We start from the raw sequence: 27,371 nt of genomic DNA, 5'->3' as shown, positions 1-27,371 counted from the left end.
GTGGAGTCGCCACCCACGCTCCAAGGACTTATCACCCTCTGCCTCCGCATTGATGGCCGCCTGGAAAGTCGCCGCCAAGCCAAGACCAGAGGGCGCCAGCTCCCTGCGCCGTGCCACTTGGCTCCTCGCCCATCCCCAGTTAGTACCAGAGCCGAGGAGGAGCCTATGCAGCTTGGAGCTGCTCGACCCCGCCTGACTCCAGAAGAAAAGGCCAGACGCCGCACGCAGAATCTGTGCCTTTACTGCGGTACGGCAGGCCACTATGCCTCTGGCTGCCCTGCTAAGCGTCGGATACCCGGACCCTCGTTGCCACCGCCGCCAAAAGAGCAGCCCCAGGCGTAAGTGGGCCCTCCAGCCTGGGGCGACTAGCTGGGTCCTCCGAACAGCAGACTGATACCCCGGGCCCGTTCCTGCTACCAGTCAAACTCCGTCTGCCTGATGAACGCTGGCTGTTCGTATATGCCATGCTGGACTCGGGAGCGGCCCACTGTTTTGTAGATGCCGCCTTTGTAAAGCAGCACCAGATACCAGTGCAGACAAAAGAGATTCCAACGCTGGTGGAGGCTATCGACGGGCGCCTCCTCCGTTCTGGCCCCATCACGCAGGAGACCTGCCCCATCACCTTCCACGTCCAGCAGCACCAAGAACAGCTGCAGTTTAATGTTGCCCGCATGCCTCGCTTCCCGCTGATTCTGGGCCTTTCCTGGCTGAAGCTGCACAACCCCATCGTGGACTGGGCCCAGCAGGAACTACGTTTCCGAGACCCATGCCCCCATCTGACTCCTCCCACCACTCTAGCAGCCGGCATCCCGAGTGGTGGTCCTCAGCTCCCTCAGAAGTATGCGGACTTCGCCGATGTCTTTGAAGAGACAGGAGCAGATCAGCTTCCCCCTCACCGACCCTATGACTGTGCCATCGATTTGGTACCTGGGGCACCACTCCCGGTGGGGCGTCTGTACCCGATGTCGGAGCCTGAGTTGGCAGCTCTGCGAGACTACCTGGACAAGAACCTGAAACGCGGATTCATCCGACCCTCAACCTCTCCCCTGTCTGCTCCAGTCCTCTTCGTGAAGAAGAAAAGTGGGGAGCTCCGGCTGTGCAATGACTACCGGGCCCTGAACAAGATCACCATCCGCGACCGGTACCCTCTACCACTGATCCCTGAACTCTTGGATCGCTTAAAGGGGGCCCAAATTTACACCAAGCTGGACCTCCGTGGAGCGTACAATTTGGTGCGCATACGGCCCGGAGACGAGTGGAAGACCGCGTTTGGGACCCGATACGGGCAGTACGAGCACCTGGTGATGCCCTTCGGATTGACCAATGCCCCCGCTGTCTTCCAGAGGTTCATGAATGACATATTCCGGGACCTGCTCGACCGCTTCGCGATCATATACCTGGATGACATCTTAATTTACTCCCGCAATCCTGCCCAGCATGCCGAGCACGTCCGCCAGGTCCTGCAGCGCCTACGAGCCCATGGCCTCTACGCCAAGCTGGAGAAGTGCGACTTCGACCTGCGCTCCGTCGAGTTCCTTGGGCACATTGTGTCACCGCAGGGGATCCTCATGGACCCGAAAAAAGTAGAAGCGGTCCTGACCTGGCAGGCTCCTCAGAATCGCAAAGACCTGCAGCGGTTCCTTGGTTTTGCCAACTACTATCGGCAGTTCATACCGGCCTACGCATCCCTGACCACACCCCTGACTCAACTACTCCGCCCCAAAGAACCCTTCCGCTGGTCCCCAGAGGCCGATAACGCCTTCTCCACCCTGAAGACTCGCTTTGCCACCGGGCCACTCCTGAGATACCCTGACTCCCAGCTTCCCTTTACGGTGGAAGCTGATGCCTCCAACGTGGCCCTGGGAGCAGTGCTGTCCCAGCACGAGGAGCCGTCCCAGCCACTCCAGCCCTGCGGCTATTACTCGCGCCAGCTCACTGCTGCAGAGAGGAACTATACCATCTGGGAGAGGGAGTTGCTCGCGATCAAGGCGGCGTTTGAGGTTTGGCGACATTACCTCGAAGGGGCTCGCCACCCTGTTCAAGTGCTCACCGATCACCGGAACTTGGAACACCTCCAGACCACCCGCCGTCTCAACCAGCGCCAGATCCGGTGGTCCCTATTCTTCTCTCGCTTCGATTTCCGGATCTCCTACATCCCCCATACCCAGAACCGGAAAGCAGACGCGCTCTCCCGGAAACCGGAATACGCCCCTGCCTCAACTGAGACCACGCCCGCTGCTCTAATCCTGCCGCCCTCAGTATTTGCAGCCACCTCCACTTCACCAGCACTCGTGGAGGACATTCGGGCTAGCCAGGCCAATGATCCCTGGGTCCAGCAACACCTCCAGGCTCTCCAAGATGACCCAACAGGCGAGTTCACGACTCGAGGCGGCCTCTTGCTACACCGCGAACGCCTCTATGTGCCGCCCGGGCCCTTGCGGGCAGAAGTGCTACGCCTGACCCACGACTCGTTACCCGCCGGGCACTTTGGACAGCATAAGACCACCCACTTGCTGACAAGGGAATTCTGGTGGCCACGAGTTCGCGCTGATGTTGCCCGTTATGTCAGCTCCTGTGACGTCTGCCGACGGGCCAAAGACATCCCAGCCAAACCCTCAGGGTTGCTACAGCCCTTGCCCACATCTTCAGGACCCTGGGAGACCATCTCGATGGACTTCATCACGGAACTTCCGCGCTCCAAGGGTCAGACTTGTATCTGGGTGGTCGTCGACCTATTTACCAAGATGGCCCACTTTGTTCCGTGCCCGAAACTTCCCACAGCTCAGGAGACGGCCCAGCTTTACCTGCAACACATCTTTCGTCTGCACGGACTCCCAGCCCATCTGATCTCCGATCGGGGCCCTCAGTTCTCCTCTCGGTTCTGGCAAGCCCTCCATTCCAGCCTGGGTACTCGAGTGCACCTGTCCTCAGCCTACCACCCACAGACAGATGGCCAGACAGAGCGCACCAATGCCACGCTAGAGCAATATCTCCGCTGTTACACCTGTTACCAGCAGGATGACTGGACCACTCTATTGCCCCTAGCGGAGTTTGCATACAACAACGCGGTCCATTCATCCACCCAAATGACCCCGTTTGCTGCAACCTACGGGTACCACCCTCGGTTCTTCCCGACAATCCTACCACCCACGAATGTCCCCGCCGTCGATGCCTACCTGCAAGAACTCCGCGCCAGCCAAGACTTGCTCCGAGAGCAGCTACAGCAGGCCAAGGAGGCATATAAACGGGCTGCGGACCGAAAGAGGCAAGAAGGTCCTCCAGTGCAGCCGGGGGATCAGGTGTGGCTCTCAACTCGCTACCTGCGCCGGCCTGGTCGGTCTCACAAGCTGGATGCACGGTTCATTGGACCGTACCCCGTCGTAGAACAAATAAACCCCGTCGCCTTCAGGCTCCAGTTGCCACCCCACCTCCGCATTCACCCTGTGTTCCATCGCTCCCTCCTTGTTCCAGCTGCACCCCCTGACCCAGCTCGGCCTCCTTCCCCACCGCCGCCACCACCGGTGTTGGTGGATGACGAGGAAGAATATGAGGTGCGCCAGATTCTGGACTCCCGGTACCATCGTGGAGGCCTCCAGTACCTTGTGGACTGGGAGGGATACGGCCCGGAAGACCGGTCCTGGGAACCTGTGGACAATCTTCATGCCCCGGACTTGGTGCAACAATTCCACAGCGACCACCCCGACCTCCCAGGCCCCTCGACGGAGGGGGGCCCTGGGGGGGGGATAGTGTCATGGGTGCTGGGGACCCTGCAGAAGAAACCGAGCCTGCAGAGCCTGCAGAAGCAACTGTGCCTCTGCCACCTGCACCAGTGCCCCTGCCTCCTGCTGAAGAAGATCCAAGCCCCCCTGCCTCGCCCTCTCGGGTGGCTCGTGTGCGTGACCGCCTCCGTCAGGACCTCAGGGATCGGAGGAGGGCGGCACGCTCACAAGCAAGACGCTCCCTGAGCCCTGAGTGGTGAAAGGATTCTGGCCCTTCTAAGTGTGAGGATGCTTAAGTTTCGGCAGGATCCTGGCTGCTGCTCTGAGACAGCAATTAGCCCAAATGAGCAACAGGCAGCAGAGGGCTATATAGCTGTGGGCTTTGGGAGGAGGCTTTGTGGAAGCAACTAGTCACATACCTGACATCCTAGCATCCACTCCGGCTCTTGACTTTGGCTTTTGGATTCCTGACTTTGGCTTGGACCTCTGGACCCCCTGACTTCGGCTTCTGAACCTCTGACCTGTGATACCTGGATTACGATTCTGTTTTGGCGCCTTGGACCCTCTTTGCTCACGAGTTGCCGACCTTGGACCGCCCCTGGACTTTGCCTGACTCAGCCCCAGCTCGTGACAGAGACCATTTAAAATACATTGAATAAATTGCAGATCTGTTTGTGAGGATCGAAACTTAAGCAATTAACTTTGGAGCTTAGCCTGCTATTAAATATAATACATTAACCATCAGCAGCACCACAACAAAACACATTAGCTGTGGAAAAAGTTTTGGTACTACAACTGAGAATGCCCTCTTCTACCTGCCTAATCTCAGAAGGTGGGGCTGCCCAAAGCACGGCCTCAGAAGGTGGTCAGGTAGGCTTGTAACAGAGCATGTGGCTTTAGGTATGCTGGTTCAAAACCATATAGGGCTTTGAAAGTCAAGACCAGCACCTCAAATTGTAAACAGACAGAACCTGTGTAGATGGGCCAAGACTGGAGAGATCCGATCCCTACAATCCACTCCAGTCAACACCCTGGCTACAGCATTCTGCATCAACTGCACTTTCTGAAGACTTTTCAAGGGCAGTAACATTTAGAGTATGTTGCAGTAATCTAGTTTAAATGTATCCAGAGCATGCACCACAGTGACCAGATCTTTTTTGCCCTGGGAAAGCTGCAGCTGGCTACCCAATCAAAGTTGGGAAAGGCCCTTCTGGTCGCAGCTGCCACCTGCTCATCCAGCAGTAGACCTGGATTCAACAGCACCCCCAAACTATGGACCTGTTCTTTCAAGAAGAGTGAAACCCCATCCAGAAGAAGTGACAGCTTAAGTCCTAGGCCAGACGTTCTGCTAGGGTTGCCAGGTCCTACCTCATGGCAGCAGAATATTAGACCTGGTCCTGGAGTCTTCTGCCATGCACTTAATGTCCATGATGTGATGATATTACCCTGGAAATGACACCATTGTGTTGCTGATGTCACTCAGTACACTCTAGATTTTGGGCAAAAACTTTTTAGGGTTTTTTTTTTTGCTACAAAACCATAGAATTTGCCCAAAACCCAGAGCACTGATGTGTGATGCCAGCAACATGGTGATGTCCTTCAGAGTAATCTCATTGTGTCAGGGACATTGCATAATGATGTCCCTGTCTGGAGATGGGCTTTACCCCACCAGTCAGCAGGGGGCTGGTGAATTGGAACCCCAAAGTCTGGGAGATCCCCTGGCTGGACCAGGAGTCTGGCAATCATATCTTCCACTCACCAGTAGCACTTCTATCTTGCTAGTATTGAGTTTCAGTTTATTAGCCTGCATCCCCTCCAATATGGCCTAAACACAGTTTCAGGGTTTCTACAGCCTCTCTAGGATTGGATGGAAGTGTGAGATAGAACTGATAGTTGTTTCATATCGATGACAACCTGGCCCAAATCTCCAGATGACCTTATCCAGTGGTTTCACATAGATGTTGAAAAACATAGGAGACAAGAGGAAGCCTGGTAGAACCTCACAGGCTAAAGGCCCAAGGGGCTGACAGCAGCCCACCAGCACCACTTTCTGAAACCTACCCTCCAGGCAGAACCAGAACCACAGCAAAATGGTGCCTTTCAGTCCCTGACCAGAAAGGTAGTCCAGAAAGATGTGGTAGTCAATGGTATTCAAAGTCACTTAGAAGTCCAGGAGAATCAGTAGAGTCACACTTCCTCTGAACATCTCCCAGCCCAGGTCCTCCACCAGGGTAACCAAGGCTGCTTCAGTCCTTAACTAAGTTTGAAACCAGATTGGAAAGAATCCAAACAATCTTTTAATCCAGGAATACTTGAAGTATGGTTGCCAACTCCCAGCTGGGAAATTTTGGAGGTGAAACCTGAGGAGGGCAGGGTTTGGGGAGGGGAGGGGAGGAACTTCAATGGGGTATAATGCCATAGGGTTTACCTTCCAAAACAGCCATTTTCTCCAGGTGAATGGATCTCTGGGACCTTGACATCGGTTATAAACCCAGAAGATCTCCATCCACCACCTGGAGGTTGGCAACGCTACTTGAAGCAATCACCTTATTCAAGAATGAAACATTTGAGACTGGTTGATAGTTATTGAAATATATTGAATCTAGGTAAAGTTCTTTAGTAGTGGATACACTGCAGCCTGTTAATGTTGTTGATGGTATATAACCGGGGTGGCCAAACTTGTTTAACATAAGAGCCACATGGAATAAATGTCATAATTTTGAGAGCTGCAAGACATGAATGCCAGATGTCTGAGAGCTGCAAGAAGGAAGGAAGGAAGGAAGGAAGGAAGGAAGGAAGGAAGGAAGGAAGGAAGGAAGGAAGGAAGGAAGGAAGGAAGGAAGGAAGGAAGGAAGGAAAATAGATGGGGAGGTGGAAAACAACCAACTTTAACCTTAAATGCATTCTGCAAGCTGCTAGCTGGCTTGGCTTGGAGTAGTGATTTAAAAAGAGAAATGCCTTTGCCAAGCCGGCCGATGGGGCTGTGGGGGCTTTGAGAGCTACACAATATGTGTGAAAGAGCCACATGTGGCTCCTGAGCCATAGTTTGGCCACCCCTGGTATATAGCAAAAGTTTCTATCCAATTATCATTGAAAGCTGAGGCTTACATTCTCAGGTCTTCTTAGCATGAGTCACAGCATATTTGAAGGGAAACATGAAGATCAACAAGGTGGAAAACCCCTGTGCAAGTAAGATTTTTGCTCTAGAGCTGATCAGAAAGTAAAACAGCTGGAAAGGTTCTAGAAGTGCTTTTATCTTTTCCGATTAGCAGAGATACCAAAAGCAACCAAAGTACTGTTTCAGGGGAAAACTGTTCTTTGATCTTGCTCTTCTTTATTTTTCTGAGAAATCTCTTGCAAAAAGCAAGACAAAAGAGGCATAAATTTTGTCAGGCCTAGATTTTTTCAAAAGTTGATTGAAGGGGGATTAGGAAGTGAAGTGATGTCTTGTTTTGATTTCAGTAACCTTCATGAACTGTGAAATGTAGAACAAGATTGTGTGTGTAAAGTACCATCAAGTTGCAGTTGATTTTTGGTGACTCCACAGGGTTTTCAAGGCAACTGATGAGCAGAGGCAGTATGCTATTGCCTGCCTCTGCAAAGTGAGTGTGAACTTCCTTTGTGATCTCTCACCCCAGTATTGACCGGGGCATATGCTGCTTAGCTTCCAAAATCTGATGAGACTGAGCTACCTCGCACCATCCAGGTCGGGGCAGTGAGATCAGATTAACACAAAGCTGTAGTCCATGCTATAGTACTGAACACTTCTGTTGTCCTCTTATGTATGTATGTTAAAAAATATCAACCTTCCACAAAAAGGTCAGTGCTAATATTTTAAGATTATCATAAGTAATCACACAGTTTTTGATTAAGATTATCCTAAGTAATCATACAAATTGAACCATATTCAAATGTTCCAGAATTTGATTAATTAAACAACACTAACAACAGCAACAGTGAGAATGATAGCAGTATATTTCCCCATATTTGCAAGGAGACTGAGACTAAGATTGTAGAGGCATGCTGCAGGCCTGCGAATGAATTCATGTGGTTGGAGATTTTACTTGGATGTTCCAATTCATAATCTGATGCTGTAACAGCCATTCTTATTGCTCACATGCTATTTTGCTCTGCACCATGGTTGGATTTCTGCAACACGATCTACATGGCACCACCCTTGAAGACAATTGGAAATTACAATTGGTCCAGAATGAGGCAGCCTGACTACAATCAGGGCAAAATAACTTTGTGGCAAATAACTTCCAACAATTTTTAACAACTTTTCACATCCGATTTTATAGCTGTTATTTTACATTGTGACTGCTACCAGGGGCAAGCCCCTGGAAATATATGCTTCCCATTTTGAAACAGCTACATTGACAGCCAGTCTTCTTTCTGAGTTCAATTCAAGGTGCTGGTTATGACGTTTACAGCTTTTCATGATGTGTGACCCACATATTTGAAGGACCATCCTCTTCCATGTGTCCCTGTGTGCCATCAATGGGTTATCAGGCTGTTATCATTTGGCTATCCTGACACTTAGGTCAGAGCCAAATTATCAATTAGGCAAAATAGGCACTTGCCTATGGACTTCCACTCTTTTAGGGGTCCCGGGTCAACTTTTCCCCTACCCTGTTTTCTCCCTGCTTGCAGCCCTCCCAGCCTGCACACACAGCCAGCAACTGCACACACAGTCAGCTCTTTGCCTGGCTTGCCTTGTTCAGCTGCTGCTGGCGTCATCGGCAAGTTTGCCTCTCTCTGCCTCTCCCTGCAACTTTGTCAAAAGGGCTTTCAAGAAGGTGCCTGCAGGCTGCAGGAGGGGTCACAGGTGGCAGAGCGAGCACTCCAACTGAGATAATTTGTGAAGGGGCCCCTGAGATTTTGACTCCCTACGGGCCTCCACAGAGTTTAATCTGGCACTGCTTAGAGTGGCCCATCTGGCATTGACCTGAGCCTGGCCCTTTTCCATTGTAGGTCTGGTTCTGTGAGATGGGCTCCCTGAAGAGGGAGGGGGCCTTCATAGAGATCTTCAGGAGGAGCTGCAAGGCTTGCTTGTTTTCCAGGGCTCTTAAGGGGATTTAAATTTCAGATATATTTTAAGGGGGAGGGGAAAATAACTTGAGGTTTGCTATTTTATCTTTGGTTTTAGCTGGGGATGTTTTAATTGTTATTGTAAGTTGCCTTGAACTAAGAAGAAAGGCAGAATGTAAAAGTTTTAATAAATAAATAAATTGTGGAATTTATACTGTTCAGAACAAAGTAAAAGATGACTAGACGAGAAGGCACAAGATTGGATAAAACCAGAGGTCTGAGACTATGACAAGTCAGATGTTGTGAGCAGGGCTTTTTTTGTAGCAGAAACTCATTTGCTTATTAGGCCACACCTGCCTAATGCAGCCAGTACTCCAAGAGTAGGGTTGCCAAGTTCAATACAAGAAATATCTGGGGACTCCGGGGGTGGAGCCAGGAGACTTTAGGGGTGGAGCCAGGAGACATTGGGGGCAGAGCCAGGAACAAGGATGTGACAAGCATAATTGAACTCCAAGAGAGTTCTGGCCATCACATTTAAAGGGACAGCACACCTTTTTAAATGTTTTATTTATTTGATTTGATTTATATCCCGCCCTACCCCACCGAAGCGGGCTCAGGGTGGCTTACAGCATAAAAATCCTAACAATAAAATTCAGAATTAAAATACAATAGTAATTACATAGTTAAAACATTAATATCGATACATCAGTCCATATCAGTGTGCTATCTATAAACTTCCTTCAGTATTTCGGTGCCAGTCAGTTATAAGCCAACCGGAAGAGGACTGTCTTACAGTCTTCGTTCCATAGGAAATAATGGATAGGGGCACCTTCTTTTGGGGCTCATAGAATTGGACCCCCTAGTCCAATCATTTTGAAACTTGGGGGGTGCTTTAGGGAAAGGCACTAGATACTATATTGGAAATTTGGTGCCTCTACCTCAAAAAACAGCTCCCCCAGAGCCCTCGAAACCTCCAGATCAATTTCCCATTATACCCTATGAGAATCGATCTCCACATAGGGAATAATGAAGACGTTTCCCTCTCCTCCCCCCTCCCCCCCGTTTCTGGCAAATCTGATGCAGGGGATTGGCCTCTCTACTCACGAGTTGCTGCCAGCTTCTTCACAGCAACACAGACACACCATCCCAAATTGAAGCCTTTCAATCAAGCCTCCGGAGGTGCAAAGGCACATGGTCCTTTGCAGGCGGGGCGGGGCTTCCCCCCCCCCACCAGCCAGCTGACTGGGGGCAGGAAGCAGCCTGGGAAAATGGAAGAATGGCTGCTGCGATCGGGGCTGGGTGGGAAGGGAAGGGCAAGGAGAAGCTGCTGCGATCCGGGGTGGGAAGGGAAGGGACGAGGAGAAGCTGCTGAGATCGGGGCTGGGTGGGAAGGGCCGCCATTCCTCCCCCCTGCTTTCCGGATTTTTGGCGAGCGGGGGGAGGAGGCTCCAAATCATGGGTTCCCCCCCCAGGCGGGGGATTTGGGAAGCCTATCCAAGAGCTTAAGGGTTCTTCTTACAGAACCTACTGTAAGCTCTTGGAGGATTGGCTACATCAGGGGGTGTGGCCTAATATGCAAAGGAGTTGCTGCTATAAAAAAGCCCTGGTTGTGAGAACATGTAACATTGCTTCCAAGCTTGAAAGTGATGAATAGTTGATTGGGTTGATACAACAGGCCAAATTATCTGAACTCTTTTGAAATTCTGCTTCTAGAGATTGTTGGGAATAGCTGTAAGAATGGATGAGAGAACAGAGATGTGGAAATGAAAATCTAATTTATAACTGTATATACTCTGCACCAGGAATACAACAATTTCCTCAGATGTTAGGAGTTGAAACAACCTTAGATCAACTCCTTCTTCCTCTGCTAGAAGGGCATAGTTCGATGTACTGATATGTCTCAAACATATTTCCTGAAATCTGATATTTCAAGGAAAAGTAGATTTGCCAATTGACCATTAAAAAAAACAAAAAAACAAAACTAATTGTTTTCTTACAAGGCTTTTAACAACTTGATAGGCAGAACACAGCAGGCTAATCCTGGCATGGAGATACTATCACCTGTTTATGTCTGTAAATCCAGTGGATGCTAAATACAGTAGCAACAGCCAGTGGAAAAACTGGCAACTGTAAGATGACGAACATTTAAGCTGCACCACCATTTTGGCATAGAAGCAGACTTTGACCTGGGAGACCTGAGTTCGAGCTCAATGTCTGGTCTAGTCACTGCATGTCATGAGACAAGCCCACCCTCTTCTCTCAGCTTAATGTCCATATCTAGAAATTTGATTTACCTCACAGTATTGCTAGTTGGGCAAACCCTATAAACAGATGGCAAAATACCTTGCAAACTAATAATGCTATATACAAACTAGCAGTAACTTTCACACACCAGCTCTTTCTCCTATTTATCAACTGAACAACAACAATACTTTCCACTGCTTTCTACACCTCCAGCTAGGGTTGCCAAGTCCAATTTAAGAAATATCTGGGGACTTTGGGGGTGGAGCCAGGAGACTTTGGGGGTGGAGCCAGGAGGCATTGGGGGCAGAGCCAAGAGCAAGGGTGTGACAAGCATCATTGAACTTCAAGGGAGTTCTGACCATCACATTTAAAGGGACTGCACAAATTTTTAAATGCCTTCCTTCCATAGGAAATAATGAAGGATAGGGGCACCTTCTTTTGGGGCTCATAGAATTGGACCCCCTGGTCCAATCTTTTTGAAGTTTGGGAGGTATTTGGGGGAGAGGCACTAAATGCTATACTGAAAATTTGGTGCCTCTATCTCAAAAAACAGCCCCCCCAGAGCCCCCGATACCCGTGGATCAATTCCCCATCATTCCCTATGGGAATCGTTCATGGAGGTGCATGATGGCTCTGGGGGCGGGGCTTCCCCCTCTGGCCAGCTAGCTGGGGGAGGGAGGAAGCCTGTAAAACCGGGGGATCCCCCTCTGGGACCTGGGGATTGGGAAGCCTACCTCCAGCCATTCCCTTCCTATTTTTCTTACACACTTTCATCCCTTCATTCTAGCTCTTTTCTCTTTTCTTGGGCATTCTATTACTTCCAAGTGGGGCCTGGAGATCTCCCAGAATTTCATATTGCCTCCAAAGATTAGTTTACCTGGAAAAAATGGCTGATTTGGAGAGGGAACTCTATGGGCCTATACTCTGTTGAGGTCCTTTCCAAATACTGCACTCCGCAGGCTCCTCCCACAAATCCCAGGAATTTCTCAACTCAGAATTGGCAACCCTGTTTTATTGCCCAAGTGACTCATAAACATCAATATAGAAGCCAAACAACTATATCTTTCACTCTTTGAAAACATGGAGGGAAGTGGCCTGAAAGAACCTTACCTGCACACAGTTCCAACCACAGGCACAGCTGACTTCTGCAGGTCAGGTAACTGAGAGCTAATTCTTTCTTTTTTTTCACATGCAACACAGGAAAAGAAATGTTATTATTATACAGCAACACGGAGAGCCTGTAGCTGTGGCCAAGCTACTGATACCTTGCATTGTTCTATTATACTTTTTAAAGAAAAAATCTAAGGGAAAGCTGCTATTTTAAAAGCATTTGCAAACTGTGTGATTTCTCACTAGTCTACTTGTGCTAGTCATGGGTATTGGCAATCAGCTGAACAAGATACTGAACAACTGCCTACAACTAGTGGAAATTCTGCTCAGTGTGTGTTTCTTTCCACATGCAATAGGCTGGCTTCTGAGATGTATTACAGGCTATACCTTCACTAAGTTTTTATTATACTACACTACTTTTGCAACTTTCAGGACTGGAAACTAGTTGAAACATTCAGGTGGCTGAAGTCTGCAACCAACATGAAATTCTGAGTTTGTGTCATGCAGTGACAACAAACCCCACTACAATTAAAATAGGAAGAAACCCATTGCACAATGGAAGAAAAGTCTAAGTCAGGAATACAACAACAACAATGTAAAATGCCTCTAACAAAAACAAAACAGAGGGAAAGGACACATTAATTATATCTTAAATCAAGATAACCCCTGAGTGTCCTTTTAGAGCTCTTGGATAGCTAGAGTTAGAAAAGCAAAATAAGCAATGTTAATATTTTTTTTAGCACAGTTGGGTTGAGGATATTGCCTGTCTCTCATGAATAAATTTAACAGGCATGATTTGAGGCTAGATAGTCTATTTGAAGAAGTATGTCAGGGGAAAATTGGGTCCAGAATTTAGTTCTGCTTGAGAACTGCTGTCAATTTTGGTTTCTGAAGAAGTTTTTATATAGAAAAAGAAAGAAAATGGCTTACAAATGTCACTGTTTATAACTCTGGCAACTCTTTCAAGTTTGAAAATCATTGCACCAGAAATGTTATTTTTACAGTATACAGCTGTTCACTTTTGGACTGAGTAAACCAAGAAGAAACAAATTAAGTATTCTCTATGTTTGGAGAAAACAAGTCAATGGTCCAAGGCCCTATTTAAGCCAGTCTCTAGAATTAAACAGAAAACCCAAGCATTTTTTTGGTTTCAACATACCCTTCCCTTGTGATCTGCTGCCAGCAAGTTTCAAACAGATTTTATATTATCCCACACCTACTGCTTTTGGACTCCACTTCAGTGATGAAATACATGAGGAATCTCAAAGGAAGGTGAATTCTGGACTGGCTTCCACTAGTCTTTGAACATGTAGAGAGAAATCTTTAGCAAGCAAAAAGAGGTGAGAAAACGCATAGTAATCTTGGAGTCATAATGCTCTCTGACTAATCCATCTAACAGGATTGTTGTGAATATAAAACAGAGGGGGAAATTATCCATATAATCTGTCCTCGCTCCTTGAAGGATGGCGGAATAAAAATGGCATAGCCATATACAAATTGCTTCAGCGGTATACCGAGAAACTTTGTGGTTGGAACACGTGCCTGCAGTCGTAAGGTTGCCAGCTAAGCAAGAGGGAAAAACCCTGGTTTCAAAGTCAACTAGACACATTGCCATATTTTTAAGTATAAAAGCCAGATTTTTTGGCAGCAGTTTGCCAGAATTTTTAAAAGTAAGTCAGCAGCAGCAATACAGAAAATGATTTCTATGCCCAACCTGATAGCAATGGGGCCACCACATTTTGGACCACCTGGCATCTCTAGATAGTCTTCAAAGGCCTTTATGCTGGATGCCTTTATGCTAGATGTAATCAGGGTATGTGTAGACATCACAAAATATGATTTGGGATCACTGCAAATGCACAAGAATAATTCTTTTAAAGAGAGGATTCACTTCAAAGTACTGTAATAATGATGTTTTACTGTCTGCTCTTACATTTGAAATTATTAAATGATTAAGGCAATATATAGGTTTTTTTAAAAGGATAGTTCTATATATCAAGGTTGGTTACAGGTTCTGTATATCAAGGTTGGTTTGTGCTATTGTAAATTGACTTTGGTAATGTCCCTTGGACCAAATACAATTTTAGAGTTTAGTGAACAAATCAAGCAGTGGACTTGCATATAAAATTTTAAAACAACATCACCATTCTATTTTCTCTACAGTTTTGTTGCTAGAAGTGTCACTGACTCCAAATATTGCAAACCTGGCTGTGGAGACCAGGGCAAGTTGCTTGTTTTTCCTATTTATGATGCAATCTTTAATTTCCCCCAGTACTGCTAATTTGCTTTTAAAAAAAAATAGAATTCATAGGTAAAAGGGTTTAGTAAATTTTAATCTACCTCTTGAAGGGCTAAGACTCAAATGACATGTGTATTTTCAAGCCCTTTAATGATCACTCAGGAAGTGGACCAGTTCCTGAACTTGTTTGGAGCTCAAACATCTGTGGTTTGGATCCAGTGATATGCAAGTGGAAATATAACTGGACTATATTTGTGTAGACCCTGGTAGCACAACATAAGAGGAGAAATTGCTCACAATATGCTATGTTTAACTTAGCCTAATGAGCTAGCAAGAGCTTTTTCACACTTCAACTCATACAAGAACTGTAGTGTATGAGGAAATTCTGTGGTGGATTCTAGCCAATGACTGAAGCATTTGGAATGCCAATACTTGGGAATTCCCTTCTGCCCCACTGCAGCAAACATAGATTAACGCCATTTGCAAGGAAGACACTCATTCGCATGCAACTAGACTTGAGACACTATTCCAAGGATGGTGACAATAGACTAAATTATTTATCTATCCCACTGCCAAATACATCACTGTCACTCTCATTTCCTGTAAAGCTGACATGATTGGCAACACTTCCTCATGAAACTGGCACATTAGGAGAATGGGAATGCTTTTTATATTCACTGATGTTAATTTCCTTTTCAGTTCCCCCTAACATGGATAGGTTTGGAGGAAAGTATGAGGACAATTTATGGGACAGTTGTAAAATTAATCAGGGCCTCCCCCAGCTTTATTAATCTCAGTGGAGATAGGTGAGAGAAGGATAGAATATAGGGGAAAACTGCCACAAATGTAGTGAATGAAGTATGTGTGCTTAACCATACTTGACAACCAGGGTGGCGTAGTGGTAGGATCAGAGAGATCCATACTGGGCCATACAGCTCCTTGGCTTTGAAGTGGTAACTTTCTTTGTCTCAGCCTTTGTTGTTCAGTCGCACAGTAAGTCCAACTCTTTGCAACCCCATGGACAAAGTCACGCCAGGCCCTCCTGTCTTCCACCATTCTCCGAAGTCTGCTCAAATTCATGTTAGATACATCAGTAATGCTGTCCAGCCATCTTATCTTTTGCCGTCCCCTTCTTCTTTTGCCTTCTGTCTTTCCCAGCATCAGGGTCTTCTCCAGTGAGTGCTCCCTTCTCATTTGGTGGCCAAAGTATCTGAGCTTCAGTTCCAGCATCTGACCTTCCAGGGAACAGTCAGGGTTGATTTCCCTTGGGACTGACTGATTTGATCTTCTTGCAGTCCAAGGGACTCTCAAGATTCTTGTCTCAGCCTTACCTATCTGTTATTGTGAGGATAAAATGGAGGGGGAAGTCGGGTCTGTCCAAGAGGGTTTAAGCAGGTGCCATGCCTCCAATATATGAGAAAGTGTTCCTCCAGCAGCCTGCTTTGACTGCCACCACTCTGAGCTGTAGTGGAAGAAATCTAAAAACCCAGGGTGCGGTCAGACGTCCAAAAAACCCCGCTACGGGCATGAGTTAAGCCCGCAAGCATGTCGGATTTTACCCGGACGTTCACACGTCCGCATCTGTGAAGCGTGCTTAGCCCGTGCCGGTCCCACGCTGATGCGCCTTGCTCGCGGATTAATTTGCTACCGCTTTTAATCCGGAACAAGACGCCTCCTGAGCGCTTCCTGAGCGCTCTGCTGCATCTGAACGGGCAATCGTTGCTGAGTCGCAACAGCGCTTCCCGCTTCCAGCTTCCCGCCACAAACAAAATGCATATCACTGCGCCATCGAAGGAAGGAACTCGAAAAAAATGCTTCTTAGCGTGCGTGCACGGCCTTTTTTTTTTTAAATGTGTTAGTTTATTGCGTAATAGCGATATATCGAAATCTCGATATGTGAGTATCGAGATTTCCAGTATGCGAGGCGATCTTTTCCGAAAAGTAGTGCAAACGGAGAAACACATCTGTAATACATCTGTGTAAATCGGCACATTTAAAAGCGATGCGTGCATCGCGATCCTCAGCAACGAGGGGACATGGCTGCTGCACGAGGTCTTTCGTGGAGGAGGCATGAGACGCTGGATCTGCTTGCCATCTGGGGCGAGCGAAGGATCCAGATAGCCTTAAGGCAGTCTCACAGGAACATCGACCTGTACGAGGAGATTGCTACCGAGATGCGTTCCCGCGGTCACAACAGGACCGCGCAGGAGTGCCGTAACAAGACGAAAGCCCTTCGTCTAGAATACAAGAAGGTGGTCGGGCTCAATGCTAAGTCAGGGCAAGATAGGAAGACCTGCCCGTTTTATGAAGAGATTGATGCCATACTCCATGGGGATGCAGATGTGTGGCCCAAAAGGGTAACACAGAGCTCTGATGCTCCGGAGCCCCGCAGCCCCGAAGAACCCAATGCACCCGCACCGACTGAAACGACTGAAACTCTACTTCTTTTCACGGGACCGACTGGAGATGAGACGGTGCAAGTGGAGGCGACCGATGGCGCAGGTGAGTCCTGATTATTGCGTGCCCGGCCATTTTTTTTTTAATTTTAGTTTATTGCGTAATAGCGATATATCGAAATCTCGACTCTACGTTATCACGTAGTAATGGCACCAGACGCGCTTATTACAGAGAAAAAATTGGCATCACACTCGAGTCGATGGTAGTGCGGGAACGATGGGGTTGTTGAAAGCGACTGCGCAATAAAGGGCATAGAGGGCCTCTCGGTGCCCACCGGTGTGGGTGTGGGATTCTTCCCTTCACTTTCTATGATCTTTCTTTTACATTTTAAAATTTATACCTTTACATTTATACCTTGCATACTTCTAAAAGTGATTCGTTGCAGCCATTTCCTGCCACAAGGAGCTCAAGTCCAGACCACGAGGCTTAGAAGGCATGGCGCCAACGCACAATGGTGGTTGGCGGGCTGGAGGTTTGCGCCATGCGCTTCAGTTCAACTGACCCTTTTAGACCCCGGTTGTGCAGCACTGCAAGCTTCACAGCAGCAGGGACCGGTTTACTCTAAGGCTGAAGTTGCCCACCTATTGCTTTGGGCCATAAGCCAAAAGTCAGCCTGATTCCTTTTTTGTGTATCAACTCCCCCTATCCAATCTATAGATTTGTGGAATCCCCTCTGTAAGATTTTTAACTTGCGGAAGCCATTGCCCCACCGCTCCAGATTTTTCTTTTTACTAATCCATGATTTTAGTATACTATGTCCTGTGTTTCTAGGCAGGTGCCCAGCTAATCTTTCATCCGAACTGTGCATTATTTCCTTACTTTAGATGTTGTGTACCTTGTTTCAGAAATTGTGGATGGCTCATTGGAAGACAGCGACCAAACCCAAATCGAGGTTCTACTGCAGGGAGGTGAGTCTTGGCAAAGATTCTTCTATAGCTGCGTTATAAGTGGGGGTGATGCAGATTTATCCCTCTCTGTCCAAGGAGGGCTATCTTCAAAGTCAAGTGGACCTTCCTCCCTAGAAATGCCACCCCAAGTGGCCTGCAAAGCAGATTCTCCTCACCTCCCAAAGGACCTGCTTTCCACTTGATAGCTCAGGTGAGGGGCAGCTGCCTGACTGCCTTTGCAGGGCCAACACCACTCAGGAAAAGTTATGGTTTTCCTCATCTGGCAAAGGCAAGGAAGGATACCTATTGGGGTGCATGGGATGGCTGCCTGCCTGGGCTGGAAGGAACGGTTGAGAGTGCTCTCCTACTGTGGGGGCTCAGTCTGCCTCCATGCCTGACCTCTCTACCAGACCAGGCAGCCAGGAAGTGAAGAAGCACCATTACACCACTAGTGAGAGGAATAACACTCCACTCATACTCTGATTTAGAACCAAGAAGTGAAGCTGCTGGAGTTCACACAGCCGAGGGACACGTTGCAGTCATGGATAAGGGCAGTGCCGGGGATGGTAAGTTTTCATGTCGAATGTGAATGGGTTCAATTTTTACATTGCACTAGCAGCCTTCCTAATTGCCCTGCAAGGCTTCCTTTCCTCCCTCCCACCAAAGCCCTGGCAGGAAAGCCCCCCTGGCCCATGTTGAGAGTGCTCTCCCACCTTGTGGGCTCACCATGCCTCCCTGCCTGGCCTCTCTACCAGACCAGACCAGGCAGCCAGCCAGTGAAGACGAACCATTGCAAATTAAGTGAGAGCACTAACACTCCGTTCATACTCTGCTCTAGAACCAAGAAGTGAAGCTGCTGTAGTTCACACAGCAGAGAGACACGGAGTCCTGGATAAGGGCGGTGCCGGGGACGGTCCAACTCCCTCTACATCTGGAAGGAAGGCAACAAAAAAAAGCAACAACACTTCAACAGGCAAATCTAGGAGCCCCGAAAGAGACCCTGATCGTGAGTATATCATACTTGTTTCCCTTTACAAAGTGAGCTTTCATCGTTCCACCGTGCATCAGGCAAGTGTGTATTGATGTGAATATTTCTTTCTTTCAACCATAGGTATTCCGCCTGGAGCAATAATGGCGGAGTTGTCACCCAAATCCCGGCTGGCTCTCATCAAGGCACGCCACAAGAAGGTGTCTGCCATACAGAGAGTGGGGGAGACACTGGCAACCCAAATTAGAAAGGAAAACGCATTAATGCTTGAGGCTGGAAGAGCGGAGCACCAAGACTTCATGGCTGAGATGCGGGCATCCCGAGAGGCGGAAATGGCTCTCATGCAAGAGGAAAGGGCGGCCAGGGAAAGCAACAGTGCTCTTGTGCTCGCTGCGGTGAACTGCCTGAGGGACCTTTCAAACACAATGGTTCCTCTTGCACAAGCCATAGGTGCGAGATATTCCTCCCTTGGTGGTACACCAAGGCGTACACTCCTTGAGGGCAGTCAAGCATCGCCTGCAATGGGTGATGATGATTCCCAAAACGCTGCACCACAGAGGACTGTGTCCAGCAGTCAGCAGAGGTCACGTAGGGCCGCAAAGAGGAAGATTCCATATTCGCCTCCAGAACAGTGACACAAGGCAGGTGCTGCTGATGTCTGGAGCGTGATCCATGAGATCATTATTTTCAAACCTGCATCGCTTTATCATGGCATGCTGCTTTGCTGAGCAATGTTGAAAATCCTGCTTTGCTTCAGTGTTTTGACTGCTGCCTTATTGTTGTTATTGAACTTTAATTTTTAAATGTAAACTATGGGAAATTGCCAAGTAAATGCAGTTCTCAAGAAATAACTGATGAGGCTTACCATTGTTAGAATTCCTTCCACAAAAAAATAAAATGCTGTAAGGCAAAAAAAGGTGCAATCAATCTCTGCAGCTTACACATCTGTGGTTCTACACATGGGGAGAGCATGCGAATGCATGGCACATGTGTCCTTGGGTGCTTGCTATGAACTCCTGAAGCCATTTCCCCATGATCCCAACAGGTTTATTTATTCAACCCATCTATCTTTTACCAATTTAAGGGCTGGGCTTGCTAGATCAAAGGGGTAGGCATGGGGGGGGGGAGGAAGTCCAAAATGGCCAGGAATAACTCCTGGCAACCAAACAGGTGGAGGATTGCTCTGTGCAGACTTGCATGGCAGCTTTGGAGCTCTATCACCACAAGTTCCAGAGTAATCTGTCAAACAAAACCAAGGGCACAGGAAAACATCTCAGATCTTTCCTTTCCCCCCAAGATCTTTCCTTTACTTTTTGGGAAGGGCATGAGAGCCCTAAGAATAGAAGACATGAACCAGAGAGTGTATGTCAGCAAGAGGGAGATGAGCCCCAGACTAGAAGATATGGAGCCAACACACAAAGACCATCTCCCGGAAGATCTCTGTTCCCCCTCTCCTCGTTGTGATGCCCATCGCCCTTTCGCTCCCAGATTGCCATAGGCTTGAGTCAACTGCATGATCCCGCCCCGCACATGCTCCAGCTCTCAGCCGGGGAGCGAGGGACGAGGGGAAATGAAGTGCTCTGAAGCCATTTCCCCATGGTCCCAACAGTCTACCTTTTACCAAGGGTGGGCTTGCTAGCCCAAAGGGGTAGGGAGGGTGGTGGAGGAAGTCCAAATAGTCAGAACAGGCACCCTGGCGAGGGCGGGATAGCCAGGGCAGAATTGCATTTGCATGAACTCCTCCCCGCTTCCTCCTCAAACAATCCTATGTAATCCCCTCCCTGGCGCCTCAGGAAACTGCCGTCTGCCGGTAGGAGGCGGCGGTCGGCGGGATGCATGACATGTCAGGTCGCCAGTCGCCATCTCCCTGGCGGGAGGGGTAGCTGAAATGGGGAAATGTCCGTGTTAGCGAGCAGTCTACCGAGTTAGAATGCCTGCAGACATGTGAGAATGGGGCTGCTTATACAGATAACTGCTTTTCGGTTCCTGGATAGACGTGTGCGAGCTCACTCCTCCACGCGCCCTGTCAACCATGCACCAGAGATGTCTTATATGCGCTCTTGCCCTGCATAGTTTGTGCCCTCTCGACCTCCCTATTGTTTTGCCGCCTGATTGGATAATTCAAAGGAAGGGTGGGCGCTATTTAGTTACTATTTATCCCACTAAATCGAAAGAGCGTTATTTCGTTATTTCGAAATTATGGCTGTCCGAAGACGACGCGGGACCTTCTGGCAGCGGGAGGAAGTCCTTGCTATGCTGGACATAGCGGAGAGGGGCGGCAACGCTGACCAGCTGATGTCCAGCACTCACCTGAACACCAGGCGGATTTATGAGGCAATGGCCAGGAGCTTGCGGCGGAGGGGGTTTGACCGGACTGCAGAGCAGTGCCGGTCAAAATTCAAACGCCTCCGCTGCGAGTTCATGGCCAGCCTCCAGGCCTGGGGCGGGATCCCGAGGGCGTCCGGGAGGACACCATACCACGACGCAATGATGCGTCTGTGGGAACTGGCGGGGAGACCGCGCTGGGAGGACAGACACCATGAATGTGAGTAATAGCAGAACACACTCCCCCCCCCCCCCCCACAGCGAAGCAATGAATGGAGCTGAATGTGAAAGTTAGTGTGCACAAACATGACTGCTCAAATGCCTGTTAAATGCAGCACTGCAAATTGCACTGACGTTTAGCCAACGGTGGCCCTTACACGTGTGCTGTCACTCACTGAACTTGCATGTGCTCATGTAAGGGTGCTATTACTTGCATGTTTTTCCATATCGTAGCACAACACACACAGCCCACCCCCCCTTCTCCAGTAATGCTTCGCCCCCCCCCCACAGCGAAGCAATGAATGGAGCTGAATGTGAAAGTTAGTGTGCACAAACATGACTGCTCAAATGCCTGTTAAATGCAGCACTGCAAATTGCACTGACGTTTAGCCAACGGTGGCCCTTACACGTGTGCTGTCACTCACTGAACTTGCATGTGCTCATGTAAGGGTGCTATTACTTGCATGTTTTTCCATATCGTAGCACAACACACACAGCCCACCCCCCCTTCTCCAGTAATGCTTCGCCCCCCCCCCACAGCGAAGCAATGAATGGAGCTGAATGTGAAAGTTAGTGTGCACAAACATGACTGCTCAAATGCCTGTTAAATGCAGCACTGCACACAGTGTTATTACTTGCATGTTTTTCTATATCATACCACAGTTCACAACCGTCCACGAGGTGCGGAGGAGCAGCCAGGGCCACCCGTGCAGGAAGAGGAGCAGGATCCCGAGGGTGATCCCGAAATGGAGGGTCATCAGATGGCTGCGGAGCAGCAAGAAGGTGCATCAACTGACAAAGCAGCCACCTCTGGGTTGCTTGATGCACACTAAGCGCATTAAGCAGGGGCGTGCGCAGGTGCTCCAAAACCTAATATGTGTCTTAGCAAGCGGATGTGGGATTAAAATGGGCAGTGCTTAAAATCATGCATTGCGAATATTGCCTCTCACGCATTCATTTAATGAGCAAGGGAGGGTTGGTGAGGGGTTGAGGAAGGGTTGGTGATGGGTTGAGGAAGGCATTCATTAATGCATGCAGGAGGGAGGGAGGGAGGGTGGCAGGTACGGAGCTTACAGGTGGAGCCAGGAAGTTAGACGGAGAGGGCCATAAGCTGGAATGTATATCATATATATGCGTGCAGGTGAGAACTGCTGTTTCCACAGTATTAACAGATTAATGTTGCAAATCTTAGGTGCAAGTAGCCCAGGAGGCAGAGCGGAGGAGGAAGCTGCACGGCCTGCACCAGCGCCATCACCAGCACCAGCACCAGCAGCAGCGGAAGCAGCGGCAGCTGTGGCGGCGGCTGAAGAGGAAGCAGGTTGGTTTGGCCGATCATGGATATGAGCTGCACATAGAAAGCAATAGCATTTGAATGCAAGGTTGAACTTAAATTGATGTGCAGCGCCCCTTCTAAACTGCTATGTTAGATGATTATAGGACTGCGCTTCCTGCTGCAATTTTCCTTTCGGAGCCCTGCGCAAGCAACAACTCCAGTTTCCTGAAAGTAATAAAAATAGGCAAGGCTTATTGAGGAATGCATCGCATGCTTAAAATATTCCAATATTCATGGTGTGATTGCGTTTCAGGGCCATCCAGAGTTGCACATGTGGCAGAGCCTGCGCCTGTGGTCCCTGCAGGAACCTCGCTGGAAGCCATCGCACGTCTAGAGGCACTGTGTCGGTCTACATGTGAGTGCTAAATGTTTTGTGTAGATCGTGTGAGTGCATGATTGAGTGCTCTGGTTGCATTCCTAAGGACGTTGCAGTGACTTGCTTTCATCTTAAATTACAGTCAGCGCCTTCACCAGAAGAATGGACACCTTTGACCGACGGTTGCGTAGAGTGGAACGGCGGGTTCAAGGGGGGGGGCCTGCGAAATAATGTTGCTGTTGTTGTTAATAGTTTGTTGTGATAAAGTGTTGTTATTGTTGAAATCCTGAGATATTGTTTTCCTTTATGTATTTCCAAAGTAGGCAACATCAGCTGTACAGCTGTTGTACATTAATAGTTAAGGTAGGGACACCCTCAGCTATAACAGCATGCACAACAAGTAAACAAAGGATGCAACTCACTCCCTCACTCCCTCCCTCTCCGCAAAGGTTATATCAGTGCTCATTTGGAATCAGCAGCATGTAGGTAGGCACATAGGTGGTGAGGTGTACATTATCTCCGTCGTCCACGACGTTCCCAAATCAGTGTTGTTATGGCAGCTCTGACCCGCCTTCCCTCCTGCAGCTGTCTTTCATCATCGAGCGGTGGGTCAGGCTCCACCTCGTCATTGGCCACAGTGCTGTTATTTGAGTTCACCGATTCGTCAGGTGCAGCGTGCCCACGTTCCTCACACAGGTTGTGTAAGATGACGCATGCGGCTATAACTGAATTAATGTTCTCCTGCTGCACTGGTAGAAGAGTCCCAATGCATCTCCAACGCGCCTTTAGACGACCAAACGCCCTTTCCACCACGTTGCGACAACGACTGTGCACAGTGTTGAAACGAAGCTCTTGTGGGCCTACATGGCCACCATATGGTGTCATCAGCCAGCGTCTTAAAGGATATGCAGAGTCCGCAAGAATGACAGGAGGCACATGTACACCGTTTATGGTGATTGTGGGGTTTCCTCGCACCCAAACCCCCGCATCCATTAGGTCTATAAGGTTAGAGCAACGCAGAACGTGAGCATCGTGATTTTTCCCGCTGTGCCCAATCACAACGTCAGTGAATCGTCCGCGATGGTCAACGGTGCCCTGCAGCAGTACCGAATAGAACTTCTTCCTGTTGATATATTCATTCGCCTGCCCCGGGGGGGCCCGTATCGCCACATGACATCCATCCACGGCCCCAACGGCTTGCGGGAATCCCATGGCTGCAAACCCAGCAATAATCTATGTGGTGAAAAAAAATATCATCCTTAATGGCTGATCAAATCCGGTAAATTGGTAGTTGGCCGTTAAGTAGGAAGCATGCTAGTCACATTGTTAATGCAACAATATAGAGACATATAAAATCACCTGATAGTGCTGATTAAGAGAAGATGATATTATTAAGCAACCGTGAACATCGCTAGCACCCTATAAATATATGTAGCTCTATGCTATAACATCATGTTGTGTTTGTAGATTTCTGCTATGAGAACTAACGCACATCTGCCGGACATCTGCATGAACAAGGAGCTGTACAGCAAGTTGCAAAGCCAGTAGAGGGGCAAATGAAAATACAGAAGTCATTGTTATGTAGGCATGCATGCACATTTTATTTGTGACCTCACTCACCTGTTCATGTGGTCCCAAATGCACCATTTTCTTCAGCAGCTTTAGCTCCATTGCAAGTGCCACCTCTGCAACAATGCCTGCCACTGTCGAACGTGCGAGACCAAACTGATTGCCAACCAAGCGGTAGTTGGTAGTGTTTGCAAACCACCACAATGCCACCGCGACACGTTCCTCCACTGATACTGCTGTGCGCATATCCGTGTCCGATCTTGTGAGTTGCTCACGAAGCTCGTCCACCAGCCACTGGAATGTAGCCCTGAGAGGTGTGATTGGAAAAAAGGTGTTGTCAGCAAATGAAGACTGGAGACCACACTCCTCCCCCTCTCAACCATCATGGGACAATTTCTGTGATGGCACATGGAGTTGACTATCCATAAAGAAGCTGCATTCAACAAGGAGGTTGCTTGGCAGAGAGGTGATAGGCAATGTTAAAAAGATCATGCTTTATCTTAATAAGAGAGCAGCTACCAGATTTCCCACTTTTACTTCTGATTTACGTGTTCTTGGGGTAGGGCAGGAATGCAATTTCCAGGCAGACCACTGTGCTGGAAATAAATGGCTAGATGATCATGCAAAGAGCAAAGAGCAATTTAAGAAAGGTATGTTCCATGGCCATGCCATAGTTGGGGTTGCCAAGTCCACCTGCCAACCACACAAGCATAATTGCACTCCAATGCCTTCCTTCAATAGGAGATAATGAAGCTTAGAGGCACATTTTGGGGGGGCTCAAAGAATGGGACGGCCTTGCCCAATCGTTTTGAAACTTGGGGAGTATTTTGGGGATAGGCACTACATGTTGTACTGAAAATCTGGTGCCTATATCTCAAAAAGCAGCCCCCCACATAGCCCCAGATACTTGGCAGCAAATTTGAAATAGCAGGTAGCCCCCCCCCCTTAGCCAAAGCATTGCACAAGGCGGCAGCACGCTTCCCTATTCATCCTTATACATATACCTTATACACCTACCTCGACATCCTGAAATTCAGAATCCAATGCTCGTCCTGCCAGACCCAGTTCACGAAGACCCTCCACCACTGCGAAGACCTAGGGAAAACCCACCACCGGCGGGCAGGCACCTCCTCCGCTATTCGAGTTATGCTGGAACAAGAGAAGGACCAACAAGAATGCAAATAGCGGCAGCGAGCTCTGTGAATGGCGATATAACGACGCATCAGAGCAGCACGCCGCCGCCGCCGCCTCATAACACTCCTGCTCAATCGGCGTCTCTTGGAAAGCAGCGCACAAAGCAGCATGGCAATGAGAGCCATGGCATTTGATACCGAGCACGCTAATGTGACAAGGGCATCAAGTTCCATTTCGATATATCGATATATCGATATATCGATATATCGATAGATCAGCGGGGGGAAACAAAAAAAAAGGTTTAAATAACCCGAAACCCCCCACTGCAAACGCGCAGCGGTGCGCCTGCGCAAATAGGGAAACACAAACACGCATGCGCCCAGACAGAAACCTAACAGGCATAACCGCGCCTGCGCTACTTTGGATTGACACCATTTTAAATTAGGCCAGCCAGCGCAAACACAAACGCGCATGCGTTTTAGAAACGAATCCAAACCTCCTGTCAGCCCCCAGCACTGCGCCTGCGCTAATGCGGATTGCCGCCATCTGAAAAAAGGTCCGGAGGGCGCTGTGTGATCGAGCCGGGGACGGGATCTACACGGCATGCCACCGGAACTCCATGCTGTCTGATCGGGAAACAGGATGCGGCGGATTATCTGACAGACGAAATACCGGCGCTTTAAAGATGGGTTGCAGCTGGATTTAATGTAAGTGTGACCGCACCCCCAGTGACGTTGGCTGTGTTGTTACGTTAAGTCATCTTGTCTCTTCTGGGGAAAACCTGAAAGTGATGTAGGTTTTACAACAGAGTTTCTGGCAATTTCTCAAGTTACCCTGAATCACTTCCAAGTTTTCCCCCAAAATGACATAGTAACATGGCCAATGTTGCACTCCCCATTTCTCTGCCCCTAACCCTCCCACTTGTTGCCAGGTTTGGCCTGGCAACCATAGAGCCAAGCCAACTTTCCCTTCTGTCTTCCTCCTTCCCCCTTTCAGACACAATCTAATTCATGCCCAGAGTTGCCACACCTAAACTGGGCACATTGCAAGAAAAAGCCCCCTACTTTTCATACACATGGACATCGTGATCACCAGTATGGTTGCCAGGGTGCCTGGAGTTTTGACTTGCACACATCTGCTCTAAGAAGTGGACTTTGTCCACGGTTTCTAAGGCTTATGTGGATGCTATAAGCCTCAGCTTTGCAGCAGCATTCTACATCTCTGGATGGGTGTTAGCCAGAACTACAGAGGAGCTATCCAGGCCATGCGGTTTTCAGCCTGGACAATAGAATCCACTTTGGGAGGCTAACACCAGCTATCTTCCAGCAGTGCCGAGACTCCATTTCAGCAAAGCGGGAGGCTCACGTACTCAACAGAAGATTAGATTAGATAATTTTATTTATATCCCGCCCTCCCCGCCGGGGCAGGCTCAGGGCGGCTAACAGTTACATTCCATTATACAGAGACAGGTTACATTCAACATTAAAAATTCTAATAGGTTTAAAATTGATTAATTTAATAAAAATGTTAATGCTATTGCTATTTGTTCTTTATTATGATGGCGGTCTCATTAGCAATTACTTTCCTCGTCAGCGAAAGCCAGTCGGAAGAGGAAAGTCTTGCAGGCCCTGCGGAATTGTTCAAGGTCCCGCAGGGCCCGCATTTCCTCTGGAAGTTGGTTCCATAAGTTCGGGGCTACAGAGGAGAAGGCCCGATTTCGGGTGCATTGCAGCTTCACCTGTCTTGGTCCAGGGGTGGTCAACAAGTTTTTTCCAGCTGACCTCAGTGCTCTCTGGGGCT

The 27,371-nt window shown here is 48.6% G+C and overlaps 2 protein-coding genes across 2 annotated transcripts; one reads left to right on the top strand and one right to left on the bottom strand.

Annotated features, from left to right (window-relative positions):
• The first annotated feature begins 16,379 nt into the window (after positions 1-16,379).
• LOC132569062 (myb/SANT-like DNA-binding domain-containing protein 7) lies at positions 16,380-19,310 on the top strand. Its single transcript, XM_060235247.1, has 4 exons — positions 16,380-16,845; positions 17,625-17,708; positions 18,176-18,253; positions 18,799-19,310. Exons 1-4 carry the CDS (start codon positions 16,380-16,382, stop codon positions 19,308-19,310), a joined length of 1,140 nt encoding a protein of 379 aa, XP_060091230.1.
• A 3,818-nt stretch (positions 19,311-23,128) lies between these two features.
• LOC132568927 (putative nuclease HARBI1) lies at positions 23,129-25,630 on the bottom strand. The gene is made up of 3 exons (XM_060235109.1): positions 25,455-25,630; positions 24,489-24,744; positions 23,129-24,101 (listed from the first exon to the last, which is right to left on the bottom strand). The coding sequence occupies exons 1-3, from the start codon at positions 25,460-25,462 to the stop codon at positions 23,382-23,384; spliced, it is 984 nt and encodes a 327-aa protein (XP_060091092.1). The 5' UTR covers positions 25,463-25,630; the 3' UTR covers positions 23,129-23,381.
• Positions 25,631-27,371: the final 1,741 nt, after the last annotated feature.

Source organism: Heteronotia binoei, chromosome 3 (assembly GCF_032191835.1).
Source record: "Heteronotia binoei isolate CCM8104 ecotype False Entrance Well chromosome 3, APGP_CSIRO_Hbin_v1, whole genome shotgun sequence".
Lineage (NCBI taxonomy): Eukaryota > Metazoa > Chordata > Lepidosauria > Squamata > Gekkonidae > Heteronotia > Heteronotia binoei.
Note: the sequence above shows the minus strand (reverse complement) of the source record. Positions and strands in the feature narration are given on the sequence as shown.

Excerpts from the sequence above, each read along its gene's own strand:
- LOC132569062 (XM_060235247.1), top strand. The coding sequence starts at position 16,380 with ATGGCTGCTGCACGAGGTCTTTCGTGGAGGAGGCATGAGACGCTGGAT. Across the intron at positions 16,846-17,624 it reads GGAGGCGACCGATGGCGCAG|ATGTTGTGTACCTTGTTTCA; the intron begins GTGAGTCCTGAT and ends TCCTTACTTTAG. Across the intron at positions 18,254-18,798 it reads TAAGGGCAGTGCCGGGGATG|GTATTCCGCCTGGAGCAATA; the intron begins GTAAGTTTTCAT and ends TTTCAACCATAG.
- LOC132568927 (XM_060235109.1), bottom strand. Across the intron at positions 24,102-24,488 it reads ATTTGGGACCACATGAACAG|ATTATTGCTGGGTTTGCAGC; the intron begins GTGAGTGAGGTC and ends TTCACCACATAG.